At 57.5% G+C, this 19,212-nt stretch overlaps 1 protein-coding gene across 1 annotated transcript; it reads left to right on the top strand.

Moving 5' to 3' along the window:
- Positions 1–2,858: 2,858 nt before the first annotated feature.
- On the top strand, positions 2,859–14,887 carry Map1s (microtubule associated protein 1S). Its single transcript, XM_052162091.1, has 7 exons — positions 2,859–3,021; positions 5,915–6,019; positions 6,731–6,813; positions 7,329–7,469; positions 7,677–9,771; positions 11,173–11,396; positions 11,851–14,887. Exons 1-7 carry the CDS (start codon positions 2,898–2,900, stop codon positions 12,004–12,006), a joined length of 2,928 nt encoding a protein of 975 aa, XP_052018051.1. The 5' UTR covers positions 2,859–2,897; the 3' UTR covers positions 12,007–14,887.
- Positions 14,888–19,212: the final 4,325 nt, after the last annotated feature.

Genomic DNA, 19,212 nt, shown 5'->3' with positions numbered 1-19,212 from the left:
GCGACTGGCTGGGGGCGTGGCTCAGAGGAAGAGTGACAACCCAGTGAGTGGCTGGGGGCGTGGCTCAGAGGAAGAGTGACAACCCAGTGAGTGGCTGGGGGCGTGGCTCAGAGGAAGAGTGACAGTCGCCCAGTGAGTGGCTGGGGGCGTGGCTCAGGGATAGAGTGACAGTTTAGGACCCCACCCGGAGGGGCTGGGAGTGTGGCTCCCGTAGGATGACAATCTACACTCCCCCAGGGAAACTGCTGGGGTGCGGCTAGGGTGGCTGGTAATGTGGGGCCGCAGGCCTGGCTGCAGAGGCAGAGAGGTAGGTAGGTCTGGCTAGACAGCTTGGGAGTGTTGGAGAATAGAAAGTCTGACTGCCCCAAGGGCTCACAGTTTCCTCCATCACGTCCTCTGCCCCTCCCCTTATCCCCGGTCTCCATGGGGACCAGACAGCTGCTCCATTAGCTGCCTAGATCTAGGTGTGGATAGGTGAGGAATGTGGCCAGAGGCTTGCACTCCCCATGCCTTGAAGCCTTGAATCCCAACCTTGGGGGACAGGAAAAATTCAAGGACATTTCTGGTGTGTGTGTGGAAACCGTCTCCCCAGCTGACTCCTGGCAGAGATGTAGTGTGGAGCTCCAGGCCCAGAGACCATATAATGACATCAACACTCACTGCAGTCTGTCATGCCCAAAGCTGAGAGACTGAGGCAGGAGACTGTCCGTTTGAGGCCACCATAGAATGTATAGAGGTGGGAAAAAAAAGAGTAGAGCCTTAGGCCGCCCCCCCCCCCCCCGCCCGCCCGACCGCCTGCCCGCCCGAGAGCTGCAAACAGAGCGGTGAGAAGTGCAGGGTGGGGATAGCTTGTTGGCTCCGTTGTGCAGCGCTCCCAACCTCCGCTGTGTCCCTGCACAGCACAGCCAGAGAGCAGGAGCCTACTGCCCCCCACCAGAGCGCCAGCTCTGACTTTGTGGTAAGATCGCAAACACTTTGTGTACACAAAACTGACCACAGACGGGGATCTTCCTGCGTCTGCCCCTCCCCAGTGTGCTGGAATTAAATGCATGTCAACACGGTAGTCTCTTCTTTTTAAGAGCTGTCTTAGTGTCTGAGTGCATGGGCACATGCGTGCATGCGTGGAGGTCAGAGGGGGTGGTGCAGCCCTCGGAGCAGAGGTCCATGCACTTGGGACCTGTGCTGTAAGTATTGGGAACAGATTGTGGGTCCCCTGCAACAGCAGGTAAGAGCTCTTCAGGGTGGAGGTATCCCTGCAGTTGCTTGGGCTGATTTTAAAGGACCACCCCAGCCTTCCCTGGGCCTCTCTATATTCCACGTTAGCTTCCAACTCCCTGTGTAGCCCAGGTTGTTCTGCGGCTTGCTTTAGCCCAGGGTGACCACAGACTCTCCAAGGTCATCCTCCCTCAGCCTTCTGTGATGAGTCAGCCATGTCAGGATGCACTGCCAAGCCCGGTCTGCACTTGATCTTAGCCAGAGGGCTGAGAGTGGATCAATCCCAGTTCTGTTTCCGTTATAACAGAGGAAATCACAAGCCATCAACTTTTGCAGCCGACCAGCCCAGGGGGAGGAGTCAGCATTCAGGAAGGATACTGGCGCCAAACAGACAGGGAAATTAGTATCCAGGAACCTCCGACGGTGGCTTGAGGCCATGGCCGCTGCCGTAGACTGATGCAGGAGGAAGTTGGCTCGGACAAGCCCCGCAGAGAAAGAACATCACTCAGCAGCAGGCTTGCTTTGGTTCCTGACGCTTCACATCAGTCTTGATTTGCCTTTTGCTTATTTTTCATTCGTTTTAAAACAGTCTGTGTAACCCTGGCTGTCTTGTCAGCACTGTGTACCCCAGTGTTGGCCTGGAACTCAGAGAGATCTTCTCGCCTCTGTCTCTAGAGAGATGAGGTTAAAGGCATCTTTGTCTTTTTAGATTGTTGTTTCTTTTTGACCTATGACCTGATGTAGCTCAGGCTGGACTCATATTTGCTAGGTAGCGGAGGCTGACTGTGAACTTGTGATTCTCCGGCCTCAGCCTCCTTGAGAGTGATGAAGCACCTGGCTGGGTTCAGTTAATTACTCCAGAGACAGGAAGCTCACTCCTGAGGAGAGCCAGCTGGTCCTTCTTGGGATGAACAGCATTTCAAATACTTAACATGGAATGGCCAGAAAAGCAGTAAGATTGGACTGGGTGGTGGTGGCGCACACCTTTAATCCCAGCACTCGGGAGGCAGAGGCAGGCGGATCTCTGTGAGTTCGAGGCCAGCCTGGGTGAAAATGTTCCAGGTCTGGGCAGGAGCCACATAAGCAGTCCCCTCACACAGAGCCCAGGAAAGCTGTCTACTGTCGCAGCGTGTGGGAAGCCGTGGAGGCAGGAAGAGCACTAGTTCCAGGTCATCTAGAGACGAACTGACTTGGTGTCGGATGGGCTCTATCATGTAGTAGGCTTGGTGACTTTACCCCTCCAAAATGACAGGAACAGTGCTCAGACTGTAATGTCTGTCTCCCTTGGACCTGGCCCACCACACACACCTAGCAACCTGCTACACATCCCAAAGTTCTATCAAAATCCTAACTTAGGAAACCCGCAGTACCCGCAGTACCTATCAGACTCTGGGTCTGTGGGCGTTCGGGGGTGGGGTGGGCGGAAATTCTAAGCGTAGCTGAGTGGGAGAATGAATGAGTGAATGAATGAAAAATGAGTGGATGAAAATATGGGAGGGATAACGGCATCTTATTACAGGGCCAGGCTCAGTCCTCTATGCTCTCCCAGAGCCTAGAGGGCATTGACAGAGGGGTGGAGAGAAGGGGGCGCTTCCGGTCGGGGTCTCCCGTGCTTCCGGTAAGTTCCTTGAAGGGGCGTGACCAGCGGGGCGGGGCGCTCAGAGCGTCGGGGCGGTGCGAAGATGGCGGCGGTGATGGCGGCGCCGGAGGCTGTGGAGGCGCCCAGCTCCCTGCTGTTGCTGGTGGTGGGCGGCGAGTGCGGCTGCCCCGGGCTGCTGGCCTACGTCCTGGAGGAGTTGGAGCGAGGTCGGGTTTGTGGGGACCTGGGGCGATGGCAGCGGGGCGGGGCGTCCGGGGCTGGGGGTTCCGGCGCGCGGCGGGCCGGGGTCCGGGTGGGGTGCGGGGTCCCCGAACGCAACGTTCCGGGCGTGGCCTACAATCCAGGCGGGCGTAGGGGTGCGCACGTGCCTGGTGGCCGCCTGGAAAAAATTGTGCCGCATGGGTTACTGGGTCTGGGTGGGGCGCGGCGGGCAGGGATCCGCGTGGGGCACTGCAGATGGGGCGTCAGATTCCGGGGGTACAGGATTCAGGGAGCGACCTGGGGCCGGGTGGGCGCTGCGTCCCCGACTTCGGGGTTCCGGCCGGGCGCGGCCTTCCTCCCACGGCCCCTCCCTTCGCCTGGCTCGCGTGTTCCCGCGGCGCCCGGGGGCCTGCTTTCCCCGGCTGCTAATTGGTGCGTGGGTGGCGCGACCGCCCCGGGGATGCTTGGCACGAGGGGATCTGACTCAGGCGCACCTGCCACTCTGGGGCATCAGGCGCGGCAGCATCGCCTGCAACGGGGCAGCGAGTGCGATGCGTGCGCCTGTTACCTTGCAGTCGTGAGCTGAGGCCAGAGGAACATTGCAAGTCCCAGGCCAGCCTGGGCTACAAGACAGCCTTTTCAATACAAGTGCTGGGGTGAACCAGTCGATAGAACTGAAGCTGCCTGGAATGCTCGATCCTGGGCTCCACCCCAGCGTTCTTCATTTGTCAGGGCCAGGTCTCAGCACCTTTGAGATGGACGCCGGATGGATAAAGGGGTTGCCCTTAACTTCATAGAGCAGTTGTATCCAGCTTGGACTACATGAGACCGTGTCTCAAAAAATAAAATCCCAGAACAATGTAGAATGCCCATCCAGGCTCATGGTCCCTGAGCTCAGATACAACCACTGTATCTTCTGAGAAGTGATGTGCTGGGGAGGAGGACCCAAAGCACGCAAGGCCTCACGGTGTCAGGGTGGCCCGGGATGCTGAAGGCCTGAGCAGGAGTTTGTAACCTGAGTCACCACCCTCTGGAGAGGGGTTCATGTCAGATACTTAGAGTTTGTAACTAATAAAATTATAGCTATTAAGTAGCAATGAAAATAACTTTATGGGGCTAGAGAGGTGGCTCAGTGATTAAGAGCAAACTGTTTTTCCAGAGGTGGAAACTTAAGGTTCTTTGGAAAATGAGTTGGATGGGTTTTGCTGGGGCAAACACATTAAAATAGACATATAAAATAAACTCCTTTATCCATCCAAAAGACTGAGGACAGACTCGCTTCAGGAGCATGTTGTGATAAAAGACTCTTTACTAACAATACACATCTGTCAGTCCACCTTACATTGTGTTGTTGAGACTACACACAAACACAGACACATAGTACACCTGATGGTATACTGCAGTTTGTTGTCATTTCTGCAGTCTCTGGTAAGATCCATGCTGAGACAAGCCACACAGTGGACATGCGTTTGGAGGGTGTAGACAGGACGCCAGAGAATGGTGGCCAGAGCTTGACTTGCTGGGATAGCTAATGTACAAAACTTGGGGGTCTCGCATGTTCTCTGATCTTGTCTTCCTTGAGAAAGGAGCAGTTGAGAACTCCTGATGTTCCTGCTGGTCCCTCCTGCTGACTGAAGCTAAGGCTGAAGCCTGGCTATCTCTGCTAGGTCGTATCATCACTGTTGCTAACCTGACTACCAGACTAGACTGCTGACATATCCAGAAAGGACTTACAAGTAGATCAAGCTGCCACTGCCAACCTGTAAATTAAACTGCAGATTTCTAGACAACACAGAGGAGAGTCACTCCAAAAAAACCTATCTCAGCAGGTCCACTTCCCTCATATCTTTTCTTTTCCACAACCTCTAGTGAGTGATAGACTACAAAAGAGATTAAAACATTTAAAATCCTTCATTAAAAGTAGGATTTTAAAATATTAAAAGTTACTACTGAGTTCAATACCCACCACCCACACCAGTTGGCTACAACCACCTGTCAATTCAGCGCCAAGGTATCCAATACCCCTGGCTTCCATGGGAACCCACATTCCTGTGTGTGTGTGTGTGTGTGTGTGTGTGTGAGAGAGAGAGAGAGAGAGAGAGAATGAGAATGAATATACACACATAATTAAAAGTCTTTAAAAATAACTTTATGTCTTGGAGTCACCACAACGTGAGGACCTGTATTAGATGCTCACAGCATTGGGAAGGCTGACCAGCACTGGCTTAGAAAGATGCTGCTTGGAGTCTGAAGGAAGGGGACACGGAAACCCTGCACCTTGGGGAAAGGTGTAGGGGTGTCTCAAGTGGGAGCAGACTAAGGGCCAGGTGTGTGGCCTCAGCACTTTGTGGGGCCTGGGGCATGAGGACTGTTGTGCAAGACAGTTCGCTAGTGTGAGGCCACTTCCCCAAAGTGGCTGACGGCTGCGTAGGTAACGTGCTGAGAACCTGTGACACTCATCAAAGCTCAGTTTGGCAGTGTGTGCCTGTAGTCCCACGTGAGAGGCGGGGACAGGATCGTCCTGGGCACGCCCTGGGAGCCAGCCCACCCAGTTGATGAGCGGAGGATTTATTGAGGGACTCTGCCCCTGAACGCAGGATCCTGAGCAGTTGAGGGAGACAACCGAGTGTTGACCTTTGCCCTCCACATGTGCACACACAGTTACACATGTGCATGCACACACATAAGGACACAGGTGTGCAGATGCATACATGTGCGCACAGAAAAGTCTCCCAGGAGTTCAGCATCCCAGTAGAGCAGCCGGGCACTGGTCATGTTAGTGGTCGGAAATGCCGCGGCCTCCCTGAACCCTCAACTCTGCTCCCCCAGCTCTAAGTGGGGAGCCAAGCGTGCAGAAGGGAGGGCACGGCGCTCAGCTCCCATCTCTGCGGCCTGCAGGTGTCCGCTCATGGGAGGACGTGGACCCCGCCGTCTGCAGCCTGGATGAGCAGCTCAAGGCCTTTGTGTCCCGGCACTCAGCCACCTTCTCCAGCATTGTGAAAGGTGACCTGCCCCACTCCGCCTCCCTTGGCCTTCCTTCGTCACTGATGCCCAGCTGCTGAGTGGTAGCTGTGTGTGGGCATGGGGTGGGGCACTTCTGGTCTGCGGGTGCTGCCTTGGCTTTGGACAGTAGGAGCAAGTCATATGCTCTGTCCCTCACTTACAGAGGCTATAGTGACTTTAGGGGCCCTTGGGGCTGAGAACCAATAGGGAAGCTCTGGAAGCAGGGCAAGCTCCTCGGCATCCTGGGGTGGCCAGAGCAGTCCCTCCATGGGATGGCTTAGAGCTCAGCCACGCCCAGTGGGTTGAGTCACCATATACAGCTGCAGGAGGGGAAGGAAATGTCCCTTTGGGTCATGGTGGTTTCCTGATCCCTGATCCAGTGGAGAAAGGGTTGGAAGTGACCTGCTGTGTAGCACAGCCCCTGGAAGCCCCTCCTGCGCAGTCACATGGTCTCTGGCCTGCTCTGCTGGAGTCTGTGGCCTCCTGGCCTAGGTGCAGGGCTGTGCTGGTGCTGGGGAGCGGCCTGGCTGGCCGTCTGTTGTTCCTGCTGGAGGCCCAGGGCACACGTGGGCTCCTTCCATTGTTTCTCGTGTTTGCTCCCAGGGTGCCCTGGCTCCCTGTGTGGACCCTGCAGCTTGAGGACCCAGGGCCCCTGTTGGTAGGATTTGGCATTAGGCAGCCTGAGTCAGGCCTGGGCCTGTCATCCCGCAGGGCAGCGGAGCCTGCACCACCGTGGTGAGACCCTGGAGACGCTGGTCCTGCTGAATCCCTCAGACAAGTCTCTGTGTGACGAGGTAGGAGCAGGCCTGCGCTGTCCCCACCCCTGACCAGACACGTGCTTGGCACGTGCGACTCCTTCCAGCTCACTGGTCGAGGTGGGGCAGGAAGCTGGAGCCTAGGGCTGGGATGATTGTGTAGCTGGAGGCGGGAGGAACAGTGTCTGTGTCCTGCCTCAGCCTCAGCCTCACCCAGGCCGAGCTGCCCTGGGTGGCTAGGAGGCGTCTTGGTTTTGGCCAGCCTGACACGAGACAGCTCAAGTCGATGTGGGGATGTTGTCCCAGGCCTGTGGTCCCTGCAGGAGGAGGCAGAAGCAGGAATAGGAGGCGAAGGCTAGCGCCGTGCCTGAGGAAAGGGTGGGCGGGCTCGGCAGGCCTTACCTCTCATGGTGGAGGAGCCTGGGGGAAGGGGAGGGCTGTGGTGGGCACACCGGGCTGGTTCTGCTTCCTTCAGCTTCTCAGTTGCCTCTGACAATGAGTTCAGAGCTGGGGCCTGGCCCAGTGCTGCTCACGGCCGCCCACCTCACCCACAGCTCCGGAACCTCCTGATGGACCCCGCCCCTCACAAACTGCTGGTCCTGGCAGGGCCCTGCCTGGAGGAGACAGGGGAGCTGCTGCTGCAGACCGGGGGGTTCTCGGCCCACCACTTCCTGCAGGTGCTGGGGGACAAAGAGGTGAGCTCCGCCCTCCGCCCTTTCCCATGCCTCTCATCCACGGTGCAGTGCAGGGATGGGGGTGGTTCACAGAACAGGCCGTGGGTGGGCCGGGAAGGCAACTCCACCAGAGACCTGGTGGGCCCAGGGAGACCAGTGGCCGCTGGGGGCAGCAGAGGAGGTGGTGTCCAGTCCTCAGGTCCAGGCGGTCCCGTGTTTGCCCCACAGGTCCAGGATGCACTGGCCTCCGCCCCAGCTGCCCCAGTTCTCACCGTATCCTGTCCAACCTTTGGGGACTGGTCGCTGCTGGGTCCTGCGCCCGGGCTGCGACTGCGACTAAACCCGCCCGCGCGGCTGCCAGCCTCAGAAGGCCTTCGTTCTTTCCTGGAGTATGTGGCTGAGTCGCTGGAGCCGCCATCGCCCTTCGAGTTGTTGGAGCCACCGGCCGCGGGTGGCTTTCTGCGCCTGGCACGGCCCTGTTGCTATGTGTTCCCGGGTGGCTTGGGAGACGCTGCCTTCTTCGCTGTCAATGGCTTTACAGTGCTGGTGAACGGCGGCTCCAACCCCAAGTCGAGCTTCTGGAAGCTGGTGCGTCACCTGGACCGCGTGGACGCCGTGCTTGTGACCCACGCGGGTGCTGACAGCCTGCCCGGCCTCAACAGCCTGCTGCGCCGCAAGCTGGCAGAGCGCGAGGCAGCCGCTGGACCACAGGGACAACATGAGGAGCGGCTCCGGTGCCTGCTGTCACCTGCGCTGGGCGTGGTGTTCCTGAACGCCCGTGAGGCTGCATCGCGGCTGCGTGGGGGAGAGGATGAGGCAGTGTGCGCGAGGAGCCTGCTGCGGAGCCTGGGCATCGCGCCCCTGCCGCTGCAGCGTGGCCCCCAGCCCTCGTGCCCCACTGTCCTTTTCGAGAAGCTGGGTGTAGGCCGCCTCGAGCTCTTTGTGTTGCACCCTCCTCCTGGGGACCCCTCAGCACCTGCCTGTGCCCTGCTCGTGTGGCAGCCGGCGGCACCCGGCGACAAGGTGGTGCGAGTACTGTTTCCTGGCCGCACGCCCCCCGCACGCCTGCTGGATGGGCTACAGCGTCTGCAGCACCTGCCGTGCCTGCGCAGGCCGGTCGTCACCACGCAGGACCTGGAAGCGCCCTCCAGGGCCAACAGCCAAGACAGTCTGGCCTCTCGGGACAGTGCGCGCAAGGAGCCAGGCCGTGGCACGGTCGGCTGCATGACCAGCAAGAGTGCAATACGAAGGGAGCCCGCCCTGGCCACTCGGGACCCGAAGAAGGACACGAGATCTGGGCCCACTTCCACCCGGCCCATAGCCCGAGACACGCGCCGCTCTGGGCCTGGTGTGGTTAACACAAAGCCTCGAGTGTCACAGAATGGGCCTCGTGCCCCAGCTCCAGCAGTGCCACCCGCAGCCCCTGTGCCTGAGCGCCCAGGAGAAGCGGAGAACGGCGTGGAGTCTGCGCAGCCACCTGCCCCACCCCCGACGCTGTCCCCTGCTCAGTCCCCACCGCCTACAGCACCTGGCCATAGCCCTGAGCGCCTGTCACTCAGCCCCCTGCGCCCAGAGCCCGCCCCTGACGCATCCCCCTCCGCCACGACGCCCACGCTGACCACGCCCTCTCTGCCCGCGGAGTTGGGGTCACCCCACTCAACCGAGGTGGACGAGTCGCTCTCTGTGTCCTTCGAGCAAGTGCTACCCGCAGGCGACTCGGGGCTCAGCCTGCCCCTGCGCCTGGCGCGCCGCTCTGCGTCTCCTCATGACGTGGACCTGTGCCTCGTGTCGCCCTGTGAGTTCTCGCACCGCAAGCCACCCCCTCCGGCATCCCCAGGCAGCTCGGACAGCAGTGCTCGGTCACAGGAGCGGCCACCCGAGACTCCGCCCACGTCTGTGAGTGAGTCACTGCCCACGCTATCTGACTCTGACCCCGTGCCCACGGCGGATTCTGATGACGACGCGGGCAGTGAGAGCGCGGCCAGGGACCCGCTGCCTACACCTCGTGTGCCACCACCACTGCCGGACGCACCAGGAATCTGCATGGTGGACCCGGAGGCGCTACCGCCTCGTGCGCGGCCGCCCCTCAACACCACCAATGCCAACCGTGGCCGCAAGGCCCCGGCAAGGCCGAGCTCTGCCTCTGCCACTCCCAGAGCTGCAGCTGCAGCTGCCAAGGCAAAGGGCCCCATGGGGGACCGGAACCGGCCACTCAGCGCCCGCAGCGAGCCTGCAGACAGGCCAGGCCGCGCGCCCCTCACCAGGAAGCCCTCGGTCCCCAAGGCCACCCCCAAGATGGCCCCTGCCACAAGGATGTCTTCCGGTGAGTCACTTCAGTCCTCTTGCTCCAGCTTCAGCCTTCAGAGAGGCCTCAGGCTGGCTCTGGCTGGGGCTGCGTTCTAAGAAGTTCTCCTAGACCCTGGGCTGCTCTGCTTTCCTCATGTCGTTGAAGCCGTGGTATTTCAGACACCTCTTGTCTTGGTCCCCGCCCTCTGTGACCTTGGTGACCTCTGTCGGGTGCTGGGTGTTGCTGACAGGATGTGTGGTCCGCCCTGTCTACCATTGCCCTCTCTAGCTGTCTCCTGCTGAAGCTGGCCTGTGCTCTGACATGGCTACGCGCTGAGCCTTTGCCTGCCGCGGCCGAGACCAAGCTGCTGTCAGGCTTAGCTCTTTGGTGTTCTGAGCAGGTTTTGTGGGTGTAATGGTGCAGCCTTTCATCTTGGCACTTGGGAGGCAGAGGCAGGTAGATCTAAGGAGTTTGAGGCTAGCCGAAAGAGAGAGAGACAGAGGCAGACACAGAGACAGACAGAGATCCCGTCTCAGACACTGCAGCGCAGGTGGCCTCGAGCGGAAGCGCCCCCCTTGCCTCTCTGTGAATGCTGATTGAGCCGGGGAGTGCCTGGGCGTGACTTCGCATGTGAGTTCCAAGGGCAAAGCCTTCTGGACCCCAGGCCTGCCCTGGAAGTAGGGAGGGCTCCCTGCCCACTGTCCCGAGTCCTGTCTCGGCTGTCCCCCGCAGGGCGCTGGTCATAAGCAGGGGCCTAGCTGCGGACGGCACCGCACCTAGGGAGATTAAGTGACTGGGAGAGACCTGATAGCTCTGGTGACCTCTCAGCCCGTACCTCTGAGGACAGTGCCCCTCACGCTAGCCATGGCGCCAGCTCTGTTAATGTCGGATCCAGGCAGGGATGATGCAGCTCCTCAGGCCTCACATGTGCCCAGAGAGACAGACTTAGGGCCTTGCAGTGACTGTGACTTTGCTCTGCCCTGTCCCTCTGCAGACCTCAGTACCATACAGGATCCCCAGAATCCCCAACAGGGCTGTCTGTCCTGAGCAGAGCCGCCATTGGCCTGCCTGTGTCAGTTCTCTTCAGTCATCTTGTTCCTCATGGCAGGGAGGCTGCTGCAGGGGTCTGCTGTCCTGGCTCCCTGTCTGTCACCTGGGAGTGGGGACAGGCTTTTGTGTCTTAGCACCCACCACATGACTGGTTTGTGAGCAGCCTCAGTTGTACACATCAGGCGGCAGGCTGAGCTTACACTCTGAGGCCCGGCTCCATGCCCAGGAGCTGTGGCCTGCCCTGCACCCAGCGCAGAGCCCCAGTTAGTGTGGGTACCGGGATCCCGGGTGTCCTTACCGAGGGAGGTAACGCCTCCTACCACCGTGTAGATGCCGTGTAGATGCCGTGTGCTACACGACACCACACCAACCTGTACATCCCCACAGGACCCAGTAGCCGCCCCGCCCCGCTTGCTGCTGGCTCCCCTGTGTACCTGGACCTGGCTTACCTGCCCGGGGGCGGTGCCGGCCACCTGGATCAGAACTTCTTCCTGCGCGTGCGCGCACTCTGCTATGTCATCAGTGGGCAAGGCCAGCGCCAGGAAGAGGGCCTGCGCGCCGTGCTGGACGCACTGCTGGCCGGCAAGCGGCAGTGGGACCTTGACCTGCAGGTGGGTAGACCGCGGGGCATGGGGTCTAGGCGCCCTGTCCCCTGCAGGGCAGCTCTGGGGAGCAGTTGGTATTCATGCCGCTGAGAAGTGTCATCCAAGGGGTGGTGCTCCCCAAAGTTGTGTGGGGCCAGGGCACAGAGGCTGAGGGCCTCTGGTTGAGAGGCACATTGCAGGCAGAGCAGATGACCAGCGCTGTGTGCACAGCCTGCTTCCGGAACAGTAGGAACAGCCCACGCCAGAGCTGCACCCGCTCGGTGGGCGCTGCAGCAGGGGCATGTGGAGCTGTTAGTCCAGGGACAGTATGGCTCAACCACAGGGGTGTGTGTGTGGGAGACTCATGGGTGTGTTGGGAGTGGTGGGCCAGCCTGGGCTGTGTGGTAGCACCTGACTGAGACAGTGGAGACGGGTCATCGGAGAGGGGACGGAGGGTCACCTCCTGCCTGCTGTCCCCCAGGTCACGCTGATCCCCACCTTTGACTCTGCGGTGATGCACAGGTGGTACGAGGAGACGTACGAGCAGCACCAGGCGCTGGGCATCAGGGTGCTGGGCAGTGGCAGCCTGGTGTCCATGCAGGACGAGGCCTTCCCCGCCTGCAAGGTGGAGTTCTAGCCCCACGCTGCAGGGCGACGGGGACCCAGTTCCTTGCCGTAGCCCAGGTTGAGCTGTGGAACGCCAGACACCGAGTTGAATGAGGCACCGTGTGACCGCCCAGCTTCCGCCAGTCTCCAGCGCCGAGGATGAGGCCGGGGACCACGCTCCTTCCTCGCTTGCCTGAGTCCATCCTGTGTCCAGCACAGCTCTCCGTGCCTTCTCTGCTAGAACTCAGTGTGTAGAGGCGGGGGATCTGTGCGGAGCCCAATAGTCAAGCCTTGTTTCGAAACCACAAAAAATAAAGCAGACGTTTCTATGGCTGTATAAACACCATGGCCATAAAGAACTTAAGCAAAGGGTTTGTGTGGGCAGGAGCGCAGGCGGAGGCCGTGGTGGGTGCCGCCTGCTGCCGGCCTGCACCTCGCCCTCAGCTCGCTCTCCTCCCAGGCCAGTCAGGTGGAGGCGTTCCTTATTGACAGCTCCTCGTCCCGAGTGAGTGCAGCCACCACGCTGGGAGAATTTAATAGGGAATGGAGGCTAGGGTGTGCTGAGTCCCTTCAGTCCCCTTGACACATGTCCTCTGACAGGAGGGAGCCTCAGTTGAGAAAATGCCTCCGTAAGGTAAGGCTGGAACGAGCCTGTAGGATATTTTCTTTTCCTTTCTTAATTTTTTAAAAGGTATTATTTATTTCACGTATATGAGTACACTGTAGCTGTCTTCAGATACACCAAACCCAGGTCCTCTGATAGAGCAGCCAGTGCTATTAGCCACTGAGCCATCTCTCCCGCCCTTGACATTGTCTTAGTGATCTTTGGGGGAGGGCCCAGCCATTGTGGGTGGGGCCATCCCAGGGCTGGTGGCCTGGGTTCTTAAAGAAAGCGGCTGAGCCAGCCATGGGGAGCAAGCCAGTAAGCAGCACCCACCCCTCCATGGCCTCCGCATCAGCTCTGCCTCAGGTCCTGCCCTGACGTCCCTCAGTGTTGAGCTGTGCTGTGGAAGTAGAGGCCAAGGAAATCCTTTTCCCCCAGTTGGATTTTGGTCCTGCTGTTTGACTTTAGCAATGGTGCCCCAAGGGTGTGGCCAGCCTTGGAGCTCATGTGGACAGCCAGTGTCACGGCTCTGACCAGTGCTGTCACAGGTGGTGAGCTGGACACCCACTCTGTAGAGCGAGCCTTGATTCCGGCCTCACAGCTCCAGAGCAGGCCAGTGTGAAGCAGCTGTGGGCTGTGCGCCATCACCAGCTAGGCAGCCTGTACTGCAGCCTCTGGGTGGTGGCCAGGCAGGGGACAGACAGAGCTGGTGGCACAGATCATCTGGAGTCCCGAGAGCAAGTGTGTTCTGTAGGCTGAGTCCATGTAGTGAGACCACAGGAGTGAGCACCCTTACGGCCAGCCGCTCTCCTGACACTAGTCCCCTGCAGTCTAACCCTTCCAAGGTGGCCACACCCTACCATGGTCCCATAGCCTGGTGGAGGGCAGGAGCGCCCTCCTCTGGCTCAGCCGCGTCACAGCTCTCTGGCCTGGCTCACTTGGTTTTTTTGGCACGTGTTGCCCTCAGAGAACAGCTTGGAGGGCCACCTTCCTCCTCGCCGTGTGGGCTCGGGGTTGAATGCAGATGGTGTGGTTCGGTTGCAAACGCCCTTACACTTGAGCCTTCTCCGCAGATCTGCCTGGGCAGTAGTGATGGCCCAGGCTGGTGGAGTGTTTGTAGCAATCCTGCTTTAGCATCCTCATAGCCTCCCAAAGTGATGTCACCAGCTGAAGACCAAATGTGAATCGGCCGCCACTGGGTGTGAGCGGGTGACCCTCGTAACTGAGACCGCACCTGGCCACACCTTGAAGATACGTCCCAGAGTAGGTTCTGAACTCAGCATCCAAGGCCACCAGCCTCAAAAACTTTGTCACTTTAGTGTGCTGCTGTGGTGTGTAGGCCTTTAGGCTGGGCGAGGGCTCTCCTGACTTGTGTGCTGACATGGACTCACCTGCTGTGCTGTCTACATTGTCCTCAAACCAGCCATCCTTCTGCCTCAGCCTCGCAGGCCTTTCCTCTCAGGCTGTGCTCAGCTCCCCCTAACCCCTGCAGTGGTCACAGCTGCAGTGCCTGGCCAGGCTGCCTGGATGTGGTCTGCTCTAGTCAAGGCCAGCAGGCTCTGAATGAAGGGCTAGGCTGGGAGGCGGTGTGGCCATCTCTGGAGGCCCTGCAGTTTGAACCCTTTCCCCCATAGGACCACTGAGCCACAATGACCCAACGCCCTTTATGACTATTTGGGAGCAGGTCAGTCCCATCTGAGGCGCATTACAAAATCAGAGAGAATGGAAGTAAAGAGAGGACTGGGGGAACCATCTTTCTCGAGGCCCAGGGTATTCACGACTGTCTGTGACTCCACTTATTTAAGACTTATTTCATGTATGTGAGTACACTGTCGCTGTCTTCAGACACACCGGAAGAGGGCATCAGACCCCATTACAGATGGCTGTGAGCCACCACGTGGTTGCTGGGACTAGAACTCAGGACCTCTGGAAGAGCAGTTGGTGCTCCTGACTGCTGAGCCATCTCTGTCTTTGCCCAGCATGGTGTGGCACGCCTTTAGTCCATTCAGGACTAAGTGAGGCAGGCAGATCTCTTTGAGTTTGAGGCCAGCCAGGACTACACAGAGAAACATTGTCTCTGTAAACAGCAAACGATTGTCTGTTCTATGTAAATGTGTGTGCATGTTTATGAATACATGCACATTAGTACATGTGCCCTTGGAGTCCTGAAGAGGGTGTTAGTTCCCCTGAAGTTGAAGTTGCAGGCAGCTGTGAGCTTTCTGACATAGACCTGGGAAGAAAACTCTGGTCCAAGAGCCATGTGTGCTGCTAACTGCGAAGCCACGCAGGCCCCCACCCCAACCCCCGCTTCTCAAGTGGGAACGCTCTAGGAGGAAGGAACTGTGGTCGTGTGTCCATGGTCTGTACTGACCATGCACCCTGAGCCTGTGTGGGAGGCAAGGCAGGACATGGGACAGTAGAAAAGACTCCCATCATGGCAGGAAGCGGGCCAGCGTGCAGGCAGACGCGGTGCTGGAGGACCGAGACTTCTCCATCTGGACCACAGCCAGCCAGGAGGAGGCTGACTCTGCGGTGGACAGGGCTTGGGCACTGGGCACCTCAAAGCTCACTAACAAGGCCATGCCTCCAGGTGGTAGTACTTCCCTTGGGCCAAGAATATTCAGATCTTCACACCATGTAAACCTCATGAGCGACCTCTCTGGGCCCTGTAGCCTTGTCTGCAGACAAAGCAAGGATGCCGCTGATGCCTGCCTCAGTGAGGTGCGGTGAGGTGAAGGCATCGTTCCAGGGCCAGGACTTTACAGCTGGGTTTCTGAGACCCTCACACCTGGCACTGCAGCTTCCTGCCTCTGGCCTCTGGCCTCTGGCCCCTTATATTTTACCTTGTGACACAATCGAGCTGAGCTGGATTGGGTGGAGGGTAAAGTCTGCTGTGGACACAGGATAACTGTGTTGCTTCACAGTAGCAGGGGCCTTGTAGGAGTCACTCGGTCTCACAGTCTGACGACCCAGCTTCCCCAGGGTGTCTGCATGGAGGGTGTGCTGGGACCATAACTTAGGTAATCACCGGAGATGACCGCCATGATTGCCAGGGGACCCCTAGAGCTCGGGGACCGGGGACAACACACCTAGAGTGACTCACCTCTACCCACAAGCTGTCACTGTCTCCCCCCCTGTTTATCAACCTAGCCCATTGCAACTATCCAAGTCAAAATAGGGCTGGTATTAGGAGGCAGACACATACACATAATGAATATTTTTAAAAGATTAAAACAAAAATATCTGAGACCATTAACAAATGACAAAACCCTCAGAAGTTGTAGAAATCTGTGATGGGGGGCTGGAGAAATGGTTAAGAGCACTGACTGCTTTTCCAGAGGTTTTGAGTTCAATTCCCAGTAACCACATGGCGGCTCACAACCACTTGTAATGGGATCCGATGCCCTCTTCTGGTGTGTCTGAAGACAGCGACTGTGTATGCATATGCATAAAATTAAATCTTAAAAAACAAAAAACCTGTGATGGGTTCCCTTTGAATTATTATCAGTGTGTGTGTGTGTGTGTGTGTGTGTGTGTGTGTATGTGTGTGTGTGTGTGTGTGTGAAATACCAGCACTCTGTGAAGTAGACAGCAAGGGCAGGTGGCAGTCAGTGGTCACAAGTCTGAGGCTGATCCAGGCTTTATGGACCTGAACAAGCAAACACCCTCTGAGTGACAGTCATAGTCCTGGCTGCAGAGGACTGTGGGCCACGGACCCACCTGAGGTCACTGCTGTGTGCAGGCCCCTGAGCGTTTGGGGGAGTGTGTCTGGGGGACCCACCCTACATGTCTAGTTCAGAAAGCCTCCAGTGTCTCTCACAGAACCCTGTACTTCTAAGCATGAATCCCCCCCCCCCATGTTGGGCACACTGCACCTCTCCACATTTAGTCTGGACAGGTCAGATGGATGTCCCGTGTTTGTCCTTTTACGCCTGACTTATTCCACGTTTTGGAAGTAGAGATGAGCAGTGTCTCCTGGAAAGCTGGGCCTGCAGACAGGTGGAGCAGTCAGTCCCTTGCGCAGGTCCGGATGAGGCCACGGGTCCGCCGTGCTTCTGCAGCTCACAGCTTCTCAAGCCTACGGACTCTTTTATGAAGTTTTGGGTTCCAGTGATTTGGTTTGCTGCCTTTGGGTCCATATCCTCCCAGAAACTATACACCGCGAGCTCCCAAAGACTGAATGCGGTGAACACCCCAGCGAGCATTGCTGTTCCTGGGACTCTGCAGACCACAGGGGCCACTCTGCTCCGTCCTAGCTACTGAGACAGACTGGGTCAGTGTTCCTTCTCCCTCTCCCTCTCCCTCCCTCCCTCCCTTTCTGTCTCTCTCTTTCTCTCTCTTAGATTTCTTCATATCAGACACATCAGAGGAGGGCACCAGATCCCATTACAGATGGTTGTGAGCCACCATGTGGTTGCTTAGGACCTCTGTAGAGCAGGCAGTGCTCTTAACCACAGGGCCATCTCTCCAGCCCACAGTGTTCCTTTTCAAAGCAACCACCATGGAGGGCCGCACCGGCTGTGGTGTGACTGTTAAGTAGTCTGTAGAATTGGGGGACCTGAGCTGGGCAGGAGAGGAAGATAGTGGACACACACACACACACACAGGTTTTTGTTGTTGTTTGTCTTTTTACCCGAGACAGGATTTCTCTGTATTGCAGGCTGCCCTGGAACTTGCTCTGTACACTAGGCTGGCCTCTGACTCACAGAGATCCATCCGCCAGCTGCTGCCTGTCAGGTGCTGGGGCTTGAAGACAAGCGCTGACAGGAGCCTGGTCTGGCTGACCCTGAGAGCGTCTGCCAGCACCTGACCATTACAGATGCAGATTTCTTAGCTAACCATAGGACTGAGCCCGGGGACCCTAGTGGAAGTGTGAGGGGAAGGCCTGAAGAAGCTGAAGGGGTTTGCAACCTCATAGGAAGAACAGCAATCTCAACTAACGGGACCACCCACACACAGCTCTCAGGGACTAAATCACCTAATGAAGAGTATAGTGGTTGGGTCCCTGGCTCCTGTGCAGATGATTGGCTGGCATCGGTGGGAGGGGAGGTGCTTGTTGCCCCAGTGTAGTGGGATGCTAGAGCCGTGAGGCAGGAGTGGGTGGAGGAGCACCCTCTTAGAGGCAGGGAGGAGGGGGATGAGATGGGGGGGGTTGTGAAGGTGTAACTGGGAAGGAGATATCATTCGAAATGTAAGTGGATAGAGTGATTAATAAGCAACAACAACAAAAGACAAGTGTCACCACCACCACAGCTTAGAAACTTGTTTTAATCATTAAAAGAATTTGTGCTTGATCTGAGGCTTCAAAGCCAGGACTGTGTGCTGGTCAAATTCCGCCAGTTCTAGCCTGGGCTTTTGCCAACTTTCACTACTATATAATTTAATCTAATTGATCAATTAAATCCAAATCATTTTTAAAAACTCATAAGTTATGTAATTTCAGCACTACACATATTTTTCTAAATAACTTTATTAAAGGGAATTGTTCATGAGGCTGTGCCATCTGCCTTGTGAAATCCATCACTTCCAACACTTTCTCAGGGGCCTAGGAGCATGGGATGCCAGGGGAGATGGTGCCCCACAGGCAGGGAGACAGTTTGCTGGTGGTCACCTCCCAACACTGCAGAGCCCACGGGAGAACCACGGTTCTCTAGTGGAAAGGAGAAGCGGCAGCTCGAGTTGTCCGCCCACCCTGGAGCTCCCTGGCTAAAGAAGCCACGCAGACATCGGAGGCCTGCAGGGAGTGGCTCTCCTGTGCCCTGTGCGTGAGTCCTGCTGACCCTCTGGGAGCGTCTAGCCTTAGTTGAGAGGCTGCACCCTCCTGTACGCTGGCTGGGGTCACTGTACCCAGACAAGAGAACACATGTGTTAATATCAGCTTTCAGCCTTTGTGACACAATGCCAGAGGCAAATAACTTACACGGAAGAAAGGCTGGCCCATGACCAGTGAGCCACTGAGATATCATTCAGGGTTGATTTTCCCAGTTGCTTTGGACCAGTGGAGGATTGGCATATCACAGGGAAGAATGGGGCAGTGGAGACTGCTCACTCAAAGCAGGCCGAAAGTAAAAGGGAGAGGAACGGAGGAGGGGGGGAGGGAGAAAGAGGCAGAGATGTGAGTCCCAGTGTTTCCTGTCTCCCTGATAGTGCTAGAGGCTGAACACTGAGACTTTAACATGGGTGTTCTTAAAATCTTTATATCCATGCTGCCTCCATTTCTGGTCTGTAGACATCACTGGACCCAGAGGAAGGGACGTGTAAACTCCTGATCATGACGCTGGAAGGTATGGAGCAGTCCCTGGGCACAGGTGTCTCCAACCTGCCCAAGGCCTTCAGCTGAGGGAACAGGAACTGACCTGAGCTGAGTGCACACTGGGTTTATGGGTGGATACAGCGCATCACCTGAGAGGAAACGAAAATGGAATCAAGAAGCCAGCTCCAGTGGCAGGGAGTCAAAGGCTTGGAATGGCTGTGGCCTTCCAGGCACTGGTCACACCCGCGTGCAGGTCCCTGTAGGCTGGCCAGCTTCTCTTCGGCGTCATATGTGTGAAGGGTTCCTCCAAGTCCCCTCAGGGCAAGAAACAGAGCTCTGAGAGAACAGGCAAGTACGTGTTGGTAAGAAAGGGATTAATG

Source organism: Apodemus sylvaticus, chromosome 18, assembly GCF_947179515.1.
Source record: "Apodemus sylvaticus chromosome 18, mApoSyl1.1, whole genome shotgun sequence".
Classification (NCBI taxonomy): domain Eukaryota; kingdom Metazoa; phylum Chordata; class Mammalia; order Rodentia; family Muridae; genus Apodemus; species Apodemus sylvaticus.
The sequence above is the reverse complement of the archived record's forward strand: the minus strand, read 5'-3'. Positions and strand labels throughout refer to the sequence as shown.